This window comes from Eschrichtius robustus, chromosome 18 (genome assembly GCF_028021215.1).
Source record: "Eschrichtius robustus isolate mEscRob2 chromosome 18, mEscRob2.pri, whole genome shotgun sequence".
NCBI classification, from domain to species: domain Eukaryota; kingdom Metazoa; phylum Chordata; class Mammalia; order Artiodactyla; family Eschrichtiidae; genus Eschrichtius; species Eschrichtius robustus.
Genome location: NC_090841.1, coordinates 964,057 through 976,282, shown reverse-complemented (window position 1 = coordinate 976,282; position 12,226 = coordinate 964,057). Strand labels below are relative to the sequence as shown.

General features: G+C 38.3%; 1 protein-coding gene across 4 annotated transcripts in view; it reads left to right on the top strand.

The window, feature by feature from the left end:
- PSPC1 (paraspeckle component 1) overlaps positions 1-12,226 on the top strand; it is a 95,877-nt gene that overhangs the window by 7,974 nt on the left and 75,677 nt on the right. For all 4 annotated transcript variants that reach the window (XR_011071042.1, XR_011071040.1, XR_011071043.1 and 1 more), the window contains exons 3-4: positions 5,723-5,818; positions 9,969-10,165. Coding sequence is in view for 1 of the 4 variants with exons in the window: in XM_068526785.1 (XP_068382886.1) it covers positions 5,723-5,818; positions 9,969-10,165 (293 nt within the window). In the remaining 3 variants the exon portion in view is untranslated. The remainder of the gene's footprint in view (positions 1-5,722; positions 5,819-9,968; positions 10,166-12,226) is intronic.

The window sequence follows — 12,226 nt, the reverse complement described above, 5'->3', positions numbered from 1 at the left end:
TTTATTTATTTATCATAGATATCTGGGTGTTCTGGCACTATTAATTGAAAAGATTATGATTTCCCCTTTGTTACCTTTTACCTTTATCAAAAAACTGGAAAAAAAATCTGTACTCTTTTCTGTTTAATTGATCAGTATGTCTATTACACCAGTACTGTACTTTCTTAATTACCTTATTCTAAGCTTTGAAGTCAGATAGTATCATCCAACTTCATTCTTTTTGCAAAATTGTTCTGGTTATTATCATTTCTTTGTATATCCTTACTGGTTTTAAAATCAGCTTGTCAATTAAAAAAAATTCTGCTGGGCCTTTTTTTTTTTAAACATCTTTATTGGAGTATAATTGCTTTACAATGGTGTGTTAGTTTCTGTTTATAATCTGCTGGGCTTTTGATTGGAATTGCTTTGAGTTTACAGATCATTCTGGGGAACATTAACATCTTCTATCAACCTTTACCAATCCACGAATGTGATGTATCTCTCCATTTACTTAAAAATATTTTAAAGTAATTATGATGGTCATTAAACCTGTTGCCATATTAACATGTCTTTCCTTTCAGTTTGCCCACAAGAAAGCTCTGGATATGCATTCTTACTTAGTCTTCAGACTGAATTTGGTGTAAAAGTTCCTTAGTTGATTACTGAATTGATTTCTTTTATCTGATACTGTGCCCACCTCTGGCACTTGTGCTGTTGATTGGGATCATTCAAATATTTTAGGATTTGGGGAATTGGATACAAAGACAATGTAAAAAAAATTGTTTCCTGGCCCCAAGGAGCTTCGTTTGGTGATTTGTAAAGCATTTTTCAGTTTGTTTTTGACAGTTAAGCATTTGTGCTAAAACTGTTTTATAGCAGATGTAGCATGAATTACAGCTCTGCCAACTTGTTCTCTCAGAGACTTGGGTCTTGTTCCCTTTCCTTAGAGATGCCCTCTCTCCGGATCATCACAGGCCTTGCTCTTGCATTTTATTCACATTTCGCTAAGATGTTATCTTCTCAGGGAAGCTGACAGTTTTATCTTAAAATAGCCTGATGCTTTACTCTCCAATTTATTTTTCTTCATAGCACTTAGTGTTAACTTGCATGTCTTTCTCTGCGGTAGAATATAAGCTCCACTAGGGCAGGGACTTTGTCTGGCTTAACACTATAATCCTAACATTTGTATTCTAATATTTCTTGGCCACATAGTAAGCTTGTAATAGTTACTTAAAGAGTGAAGGAAGGCAAGGACTAAAGCAGTAGGCAAGGTGTGTGGTTAGTATGTTTTTTCCACTGCAGGCTTTGATTAATTGCTGTTTTTTAAAGTCATAGCCAGGCATTGGTAAATATTTAACTGTTTCTTACAGGTAGCTTTTAGAATAATTTATAAACAATTTTGAGGGAATGGGCAAGGTGTTGGACATTTTATGTGTCTTATTTCATGGATTTCCAGAACAACACTGGTTATTATTTGTTCCATTTTTCAGGTGAGAAAATTGGCCCAGAGATGTTAAGTAATTTGCTTAAGATTGCACAGCAAATAAATGGTGGAGTTTAGTCTGATGCCAAATCCCTTGCTTCTTCTTTTTTTTTTTTTTTAAGTAAATTTATTTATTTATGGCTGCATTGGGTTTTCGTTGCGGTGCATGGGCTTTCTTTAGTTGCGGGGAGCGGGGGCTACTCTTCATTGTGGTGTGCGGGCTTCTCTTTGCTGTGGCTTCTCTTCTTGCAGAGCAGAGGCTCTAGGCGCGTGGGCTCAGTAGTTGTGGCACACAGGCCTAGTTGCTCTGCGGCATGTGGGATCTTATTTTCAGGACCATGGATCAAACCCACGTTCCCTGCGTCGGCAGGCGGATTCGTAACCACTGTGCCGCCAGGGAAGTCTCTCCCTTGCTTTTTTTTAAAAAATTTTATTTATTTATTTATTTATGGCTGTGTTGGGTCTTCGTTTCTGTGCGAGGGCTTTCCCTAGTTGCGGCAAGTGGGGGCCACTCTTCATTGCGGTGCACGGGCCTCTCATTATCGCGGCCTCTCTTGTTGCGGAGCACAGGCTCCAGACGCGCAGGCTCAGTAATTGTGGCTCACGGGCCTAGTTGCTCCGCGGCATGTGGGATCTTCCCAGACCAGGGCTCAAACCCGTGTCCCCTGCATTGGCAGGCAGATTCTCAACCACTGTGCCACCAGGGAAGCCCTCCCTTGCTTCTTATACTGTGCTGCAGGTGCAGTGGTTTCTTCTTTCTGTAGACTCTCCTTGCTCAGGTCCTTTGTTGTTAAACATTCTCATGGAGCTTAGGATGCTCTTCTCCCTGCTGTTCTAATAGTTGGTCTCAGCTGAAGTGTCGCTTTATGGAGAGGATTTTCTGGACTGCGTTATCTAAAGTGGCCCCTCTGTTATTCTTTCTGACAGCATCGTTTTTTCTTCTTAGGTCTTAAAATGGTTCTTTTGTTTACTCATTTTTTTGGAGGCGGTGGGTCTCTGAGAAGACTTTCAGGGATTGTTTATCATTGTATCCCTAGCCCCAACTGCAGTCTTGGTACCTGTTAGGTAATCAAATATTTACTGATGGACTGACTGTATCTCAGATATCTGAGGTAATACAAGTGATTTATAGGAGTGGTATCATAGGGATTTAGTTTCTAAATGTAGACATCTTGTGTAATCAAAATTTTTCTTGAAAATACCTTTAAATTGTCATAAAATGTTGTATACTACACATGGCTTTAGGTAAATGACCTTGTACACAGTATATATAATGATTACCACACAGTATGCAAAAGTATGTGTAAATTATATATCTGTGCTGTTTTGAAATTACAAAAGAGGCAGAAAAATAGAAAAAAGGGGAAATTAAAAAGCTTCACCTATGATAATAAAGGTATGTCCACATCTTTAAACATTAGAATCACACCTAGAGCAGCAGACGTACTCATGCCTGGAGCTCACAGGAATTGAGGAGGCATAATGATAGGTGCTCACTTTTCAAATTTTTTTCCCTTTCCCTTTTTTTTTGTTTGTTTGTTTGTTTTTTTAAAGATCATTGCAGGTTAACTTAAATGAAGATATAGTGGTCTGTTCTTACTGTTTTCCAACTGATATCCTAAAGATGATGTTGGAGTTGCTTCCTTAGAAGGAGGAAAAAGTGTCTTGTTTTTTTTTTTTTTTTTAATAAGATATGTGAGGTACATCCTTAACTTTTTTTTTTTAATTTTATTTATTTATTTATTTATGGCTGTGTTGGGTCTTCGTTTCTGTGCGAGGGCTTTCTCTAGTTGTGGCAAGTGGGGGCCACGCTTCATCGCGGTGCGTGTGCCTCTCACCATCGCAGCCTCTTGTTGCGGAGCACAGGCTCTAGACGCGCAGGCTCAGTAGTTGTGGCTCACGGGCCCAGTTGCTCCGTGGCATGTGGGATCCTCCCAGACCAGGGCTTGAACCCGTGTCCCCTGCATTGGCAGGCAGATTCTCAACCGCTGTGCCACCAGGGAAGCCCCAAAAGTGTCTTGTTTTAATTTCAGTTTAGAGAAAGATAGTTTCCCTTTGAAACAATCCTTTAATGTTAATATAAATGTTATCTGCATTCACTGATTGTTAGCATTTTGTCATAGTTTTTTCACTATATGTACAAATTTGTTTTTTTCTTTGCTAATTCATTTAAGAGTCAGCAATGGATAACATACTTGACCCCTGATTACAGTACTTGGCATGTATCTTCTATGAATAAAGCCACAATATAATTGTCACACTGAGGAAACAATGTTTATCCAATATTGTTATTTAATATTGAATATTAAAATTTAATTTTACTTGAATATTATGTTTTCCCATTGCCTAGTAATGTGTTTTATAACTTATTTTTTGCAATCAAAAATCACACGTTGAATTTATTTACGTCTATTATTTCCTTTTATCTGTTTTAGCTCCCCAAATGACAAAAATCTCAGTGTTATGACATTGGCATTATTATTATTTTTTTGAATTTTATTTATTTATTTTTGGCTGCGTTGGGTCTTCGTTGCTGCCTGCGGGCTTTCTCTAGTTGCGACGAGTGGGGGCTACTGTTCGTTGTGCGCAGGCTTCTCATTGTGGTGGCTTCTTTTGTTGTGGAGCACAGGTTCTAGGCGTGTGGACTTCAGTAGTTGTGGCACGTGGACTCAGTAGTTGTGGCACGCGGGCTCAGTAGTTGTGGCTCACAGGCTCAGTAGTTGGGGTGCAAGGGCCTAGTTGCTCCGTGGCACGTGGGATCTTCCCAGACCGGGGCTCGAACCTATGTCCCCTGCATTGGTAGGTGGATTCTTAACCACTGTGCCACTGGGGAAGCCCCAGCACATTTTCCTCTTGAGGTCTCTTCTGAGTTTTCTCTAGGGTGGTGGTGGCCTTGTGGTGTTGAAGTGGAGGGTGCAGGTTTCTGTCGTTGCTGGCCTCGGTTCAGGTGTAGTTCTTACTTGGCTCTATTACTCTTGGAATGTTTGTGGCCCTGCCACGGCTTCCACTGGTTAAGTGGTCCATGTAGTGCATCTTCTTCATTTTGTCCCTGGGCCCTTTTGGGTCCTCTTAGAGTACTAGGTCCTCCTGTGGGCTGGGTGGGCTCAGGAATTCTTGACTGCTTTCTCACACCTCACTGGGTTGTGTGTACTCTTGGAGGCTGTGTTTACTTATTCTTTATTATGTTTCTGTTTTTACATGTTGGACACGAGGTCTCACCCTGGAGAATGAGGCCGGTGAGTCCCTTTTCTTTCGGGTTCCCACGCATTTTATCTGAGGTTTCTAATCTCGTTGTCTTCATCACCCCAAGGTATTCCACATCTGCTTCTAATTCATTTTCTCTCTAAAGTGTCTTCATTAGCCCAGGAATAACTTTATAAATAACTGTTTTATATCTTTCCTTTCCCTACAGTGGAGGATTTAGTCTCTTAATCTCTGGACCTTTATTTGTAAAGGGAAGCATTCTGAACCCCGAAGGCCCCTTCACCTCTCTAGCTCCTCTGTTAACACCTCAGAAATTAACCGTGACTTTTTTCTCTCTGAAGCATCTCTGTTCAGAAGACAGTATAAATAGATTTTAGTCTGTTTGCATGGTGAGAGACTGATAGCAAGGAAAATTTTAATATCAGTATATCATGTACTCCAGTTACTTCTCTTTCTTGTCTTTTCTCAGTGAGCTTTCCCTTCCTTTAGAAAACAGTAAAGGAGGGTTTCCAGGTCAGATCTGTCATCATCTACTCTTCTTGTCCCCCCACCCCATTTCCTCCTTGAATGTGTTGCTTCTGGCCCCCCCTCTTTCCCTTTTTCTTGGCTGATAATCTTTTAGGTCTCATTTTAGGTTTTAGAAAGACTTTTCCTTACAAGACCGGTTGGACACAGAGGGAGGCTGGCAGGTGGGCGGTGGTGGGAATTTGAGGCGATGGGATGGGGGGGATGAGGATGACACACACAGGATGAGAGTCAGGTACTCGCTCTTCTGCATCGTGCTGTGTAAAAGTTAACTGCGGTGCTCACGCATCTTCATGGTTGATGTATTTTTCTGTCACCTTGATTAGACTCCATGCTCTAAAAATAAGCACTCATCTTTGACTTGGACATTCACCTGTGTCTGTGCAGCCAATGTTGTTGACCGATTTGAGACATTTTTCTCAGGAAAGAAATTTTCCAAGTATGTATCTTGGAGTTAGTATAAAAGATTTCTAGGAGGACGTTAAGTCTTGATACTGTGTTAATTCTTATTAATGCTTTTTGCCTGTCCAGGACCCCTCGTCCGGTCATTGTGGAGCCCATGGAGCAGTTTGATGATGAAGATGGCTTGCCAGAGAAGCTAATGCAGAAAACTCAGCAGTATCATAAGTAAGATTTTACTAATAAAGATAATTTAGATATGTGCTCTCAAGGGTATTTATTACTTCACATTTGTAATTGAGTATTGTTGGATTGTAAGGTGTGCTGTTTAGTCATACAGTCTGGTTAATAGAGTGGGCTGGTCTACATGGAATGCTAGTTTTCTTGTGTATATTGGTAAAATGTTAACTTGACTTTGAAGTCTCAACTTTTACAACTGGGGCATGGATGGGGTAGGTAAGAGGATACTGTCAGTAGTATTTATGCCAGAGAAACAATGAATTTTTTTTTTTTATATTTATTATTTATTTGGTTGCACCGGCTCTTAGTTGTGGCAGGTGGGCTCCTTAGTTGCGGCTCATGGGCTCTTTTAGTTGTGGGTCGGCAGCTCCTTAGTTGCAGCATGTGGGATCTTTAGTTGTGGCAGGCGGGCTCCTTAGTTGTGGCTTGCTAGCTCCTTAGTTACGTCACGTGGGCTCCTTAGTTGTGGCATGTGAACTCTTAGTTGTGGCATGCATGTGGGATCTAGTTCCCTGACCAGGGATTGAACCCGGGCCCCCTGCATTGGGAGCACGGAGTCTTATCCATTGCACCACCAGGGAAGCCCCAACAAGGAATTTTAGATATGAAAATTTCTGTATTTAGTATGCTTCAGGTGTATTATGAATTAAGAGTTAGGAGACTTTTTGATTTATTTATTTATTTATTTATTTATTTATTTATTTATTTATTTATTTATTTATTTATTTATTTATTTATTTATTTATTTATTTATTTATTTATTTATTTATTTATTTATTTATTTATTTATTTATTTATTTATTTATTTATTTATTTATTTATTTATTTATTTATTTATTTATTTATTTATTTATTTATTTATTTATTTATTTATTTATTTATTTATTTATTTATTTATTTATTTATTTATTTATTTATTTATTTATTTATTTATTTATTTATTTATTTATTTATTTATTTATTTATTTATTTATTTATTTATTTATTTATTTATTTATTTATTTATTTATTTATTTATTTATTTATTTATTTATTTATTTATTTATTTATTTATTTATTTATTTATTTATTTATTTATTTATTTATTTATTTATTTATTTATTTATTTATTTATTTATTTATTTATTTATTTATTTATTTATTTATTTATTTATTTATTTATTTATTTATTTATTTATTTATTTATTTATTTATTTATTTATTTATTTATTTATTTATTTATTTATTTATTTATTTATTTATTTATTTATTTATTTATTTATTTATTTATTTATTTATTTATTTATTTATTTATTTATTTATTTATTTATTTATTTATTTATGGCTGCTTGGGTCTTAGTAGCGGCACGTGGGGTCTTTCGTTGCGGTGCGCAGGCTTCTTTATAGTTGTGGTGCCCGGGTTCCCTGCATTGGGAGCACGGAGTCTTATCCATTGCACCACCAGGGAAGCCCCAACAAGGAATTTTAGATATGAAAATTTCTGTATTTAGTATGCTTCAGGTGTATTATGAATTAAGAGTTAGGAGACTTTTTGATTGATTGATTGATTGATTGATTGATTGATTTATTTATTTATTTATTTATTTATTTATTTATTTATTTATTTATTTATTTATTTATTTATTTATTTATTTATTTATTTATTTATTTATTTATTTATTTATTTATTTATTTATTTATTTATTTATTTATTTATTTATTTATTTATTTATTTATTTATTTATTTATTTATTTATTTATTTATTTATTTATTTATTTATTTATTTATTTATTTATTTATTTATTTATTTATTTATTTATTTATTTATTTATTTATGGCTGCTTGGGTCTTAGTAGCGGCACGTGGGGTCTTTCGTTGCGGTGCGCAGGCTTCTTTATAGTTGTGGTGCCCGGGTTCCAGAGCCCGTGGGCTCCAGAGTGTGTGGGCTCTCTAGTTGCGGCACGCAGGCTCTCTAGTTGTGGCACGTGGGCTTCTTGCCCCGCGGCATGTGGAAGCCTAGTTCCCTGACCACGGATCGAACCGGCGTCCCCTGCACTGCAAGGTGGAGTCTTAACCATTGGACCACCAGGGAAGTGCCATGAGTTAGGAGACTTTTCGGCAGGGGTGGAGTGGAGAAGGTTCTAGTTAAATAACTTGGCAAAGAGTAAGAATTTTCTTAAAGATGAAAAAGGAAAATAGCCTGTTTTCAAAATGTTATATGTTATTCTTTTCCAATTACTTTTCACTCAGTGTGATTCAGATATTTTTGCATAAGTTGCCTGTATGAATATGTTGTATTGTTCTTAACCAGTCACTCGTTTATTATAGTAAATAAAACTGTAATGGACTTCCCTGGCGGTCTAGTGGTTAAGACTCCGTGCTTCCAAAGCAGGAGGTGTGGGTTTGATCATCTCTGGTTGGGGAACTAAGATCCCACATGCTGCATGGAGCGGCCAAAAAGAAAAAACAAAAAACCTGTAATATTTGCATGCATGAGTTCAACAAATATTGCAATGCCTTTGTGCTAGGCACTGTTCTTGGTGCTGCCAGTGTAACTTAGAACTGCTTTTGCCCTCACAATGCTTACGTTTCTAGTGGCGGGGCTATACAATAATTAATGAACCAAAGATTATAAAACATATTAAGTAATGAGAAATACCATTTAAAACCAAGAAAGTGAGGTATGATGGCTTAGATCAAAGGGTATGCATATTTAACTGTGATTAATACTGCCAGATGGTTCTCCCCAAATATTATACCAGTTTATACTTATGGGTGTGTGTATAAAAGTATTTTTCTTCATCCTGACAGAAGATGGATGTTATGATTTTAAGATTTGATAGTTGAGGCTCAAAATGACATTTTATGCATGTTTTAATTAGCATTCTTTGATTTTAGTGCAGATGGATGTTTTTCCTTGTAGTTGATTTAAATGACAAATATGGGTGCCTATTATTATTTTTTACATAAATTTATTTACTTATCTTTGGCTGCGTTGGTTCTTTGTTGCTGCACACGGGCTTTCTCTAGTTGCGGCGAGCGGGGGCTGCTCTTCGTTGCAGTGTGCAGGCTTCCATGGTGGTGGCTTCTCTTGTTGCAGAGCACGGGCTCTAGGCATGTGGGCTTCAGTAGCTGTGGCTTGCAGGCTCTAGAGCGCAGGCTCAGTAGCTGTGGTACACGGGTTTAGTTGCTCCACGGCACGTGGGGTCTTCCTGGACCAGGGCTCGATCCCATGTTCCCTGCATTGGCAGGAGGATTCTTCACCACTGCGCCACCAGGGAAGTCCCGCAGCTGTTTCTTGTTACTACATTTTCCCCTCTGTGACCACCTCTCCCTTTATCTCCCAACTTTGTCCCATCCACCATCTTCCCCTCCCCACCCCAAAATAAAAGTTAAAATTTGTGATTGCAAGCCATCTGTACTTTTATTGATGAGTGAGAATTGTGTTCTTATCAGTACTTTTGAATAACTGAAGAATTTCTTTGACTGTCAGGTACATTCACAGGTCTTAAATTTTTTCGGTCATTTATTCATTCATTCAAAGAAATAAATACTAAATGTGTACAATGTGCTAGATATGTGCTAGGAACTTAGTTACAGTGGTTAACAGAAATTTCATGTACTCAATGAGTTTATAGTCTAGCAAGGCAAACAAGTATTAAGCCAACTGTAGTAAATTAGGCCTGTAGTTTTTGGCCTAGCCAATGAACCTGGTACATAACACTCAGTTAACTATCTGCTTGTATTACTATCCCTAAAAGTTGTACTTTTAGAGAGAAAAATCTGACTTCAGCCAATTAACTTAAGGGACATTTGGGTTGTATGTTGCAGGCTGCCTTATATAAAATTGTTGAGTGAAAACCAGGAAGGCCTTATTGGAGGTGATAATTAGGGGAGTGCAGATTGTAGCATCTGATTGCCTAGGTTTGAATCCTGGTGCCCTTACTTACTAATTAGTTGGGCATCTTTGGGCAGTTTCTCAAACTTAGGCTTGTTAAAACCTGTTTGACAATGTTGCTGTGATATATTTCACGGAGGGTACTTGTCAACAGTGCCATGAACTTGTAAGAGCTCAGTGAGTGGTAGTGTTTGTTGTTCGTACATGTCATTTTACCTTTGAAACATAACATTTCTGTATGTCTTTCCTTGTAAATTTAGGGAAAGAGAACAGCCACCGCGTTTTGCTCAGCCTGGGACGTTTGAATTTGAGTATGCATCTCGATGGAAGGCTCTGGATGAAATGGAGAAGCAGCAGCGTGAGCAGGTTGATAGAAACATCCGAGAAGCCAAAGAGAAACTGGAGGCGGAAATGGAAGCGGCCCGGCACGAGCACCAGCTGATGCTCATGCGGCAAGGTAAGACGCGTTTCCGTGTAGGTGTCCCCGTTGACACCTATCACTAAGTCGCTAGTTAGGGGTTTAGAGACAGTTGAAACTGAAAATGCTAGAAAGAAACATTTCACTTTTCTGAGAGAACTTCCTTAGGAAAAAAAACTTATTAAAAATAAGTTACCTACATAAGTAGTATTGTTGGAGGTGATTAAGGTTGTTAACTTTTGCCAGAAGCGAGTACATGCTTCTGCTGGCAAAGAGAAGCCCAGTGGGGTGATTCTTGGTATGTAGTTGTGGCATAAAGTCACATATCAAGATTTTGTTTGGTGGAAAGAAGAATTATGGCAAATGCTGGCTATTTAAGATTCTTACTACATGTCAAAAGATTACAGATGGATATTCCTTGGCAGAGATGAAAAAGATTCATGTGTGCTGATGGGTATGGGAATTCAGGAATACTAAATTCTGAGTATTTGGCAAGAACATTTTAAACACTTGAGGCAGAGCTAACTGAATTTTTAAGAGCACTCATAACAGGTGTTATGCATAACATAACATTTACTCGCATTCATTGGTCAGATACCTAACATGACAAGCTGCTTAAATATATCTCAGAAGCTTACTTCTTCCCATTCCTGTTTCTAGGTTTCTTTTTTTTCTCTTTTTTTTATTTTTTTAATGCTATTCTTGTCTGCTTACATTCTTTTTATTTATGTATGTATGTATGTATGGCTGTGTTGGGTCTTCGTTTCTGTGCGAGGGCTTTCTCTAGTTGTGGCAAGCGGGGGCCACTCTTCATCGCGGTGCGCGGGCCTCTCACTATCGCGGCCTCTCGTTGCCGAGCACAGGCTCCAGACGCGCAGGCTCAGTAATTGTGGCTCACGGGCCTAGTTGCTCCGCGGCATGTGGGATCTTCCCAGACCAGGGCTCGAACCCGTGTCCCCTGCATTGGCAGGCAGATTCTCAACCACTGCGCCACCAGGGAAGCCCTCTAGGTTTCTTTTTATCCCTGTCTATATTGTTTATCTCTCCCCTTTCTTCTTTCCTGTTAATTCTCCAAATAACTTTTCCTGGTTCTTCCTATCACTCATCTTTTCCATTATCCGTAAAATTTTGTATTTCTTCTTTTAAAAAATTTTTATTCATTTATTTTGGCCATGCTGCGCAGCTTGTGGGATCTTCGTTCCCTGACCAGGGATCCAGCCGGTGCCCCCTGCAGTGGAAGCACGCAGTCGTAACCACTGGACCCCCAGGGAATTCCCCAAATTTTGTATTTCTTAAAATAAAGCATCTGATTGCTTTCTATTTTGCTCTTAAAGTTTTTGCACTTGTTTTTTTAACTTAGCACTTCAGTAAAGTTCTATGTACCTTCTCTTGGCTGCCTCCAGAGATCACGGCGCCGTAGACAGCTGCCCGATTTCTGCAGCAGGCTTCTTCTTTTTTTAAAAATAAATTTATTTATTTATTTATTTATGGCTGCATTGGGTCTTCGTTGCTGCACATGGGCTTTCCCTAGTTGTGGTGAGCGGGGGCTACTCTTCATTGTGGTGCGCAGGCTTCTCATTGCGTTGGCTTCTCTTGTTGCGGAGCATGGGCTCTAGGCGCGCAGGCTTCAGTAGTTGTGGCACGTGGGCTCAGTAGTTGTGGCTCGCGGGCTCTAGAGCACAGGCTCAGTAGTTGTTGCATTGGCAGGCGGATTCTTAACCACTGTGCCACCAGGGAAGTCCCTAAAGTATTCTTTATACTAGAGCCAGTATTTCTTTAAAAGGTGAAAATTTGATCATCATTCATCTCTAAATCTTTTTGGTAGATTCTCATTTTCTTTTGGGTAAAATCCAGGTTAGTTTTTTTTGTGTGTGTGTGTGTTTTTTTTAACTGTTCAGTAAATGTTTATCGAGCAATTGAGCAATTACAGTCAAGTCACTGAATAACTGCGTTGATGCCAAATAAGTTAAAACAAACTCAGCAAACGCTAGAAACTAGTCAGACATTTCTGGTTTCATTTGGACCCTAAACCTAGCGTTTCTATAAACTGTATAACACTCTTTTTCTAATAAAATTGAACTCATTCATATCATATACTAA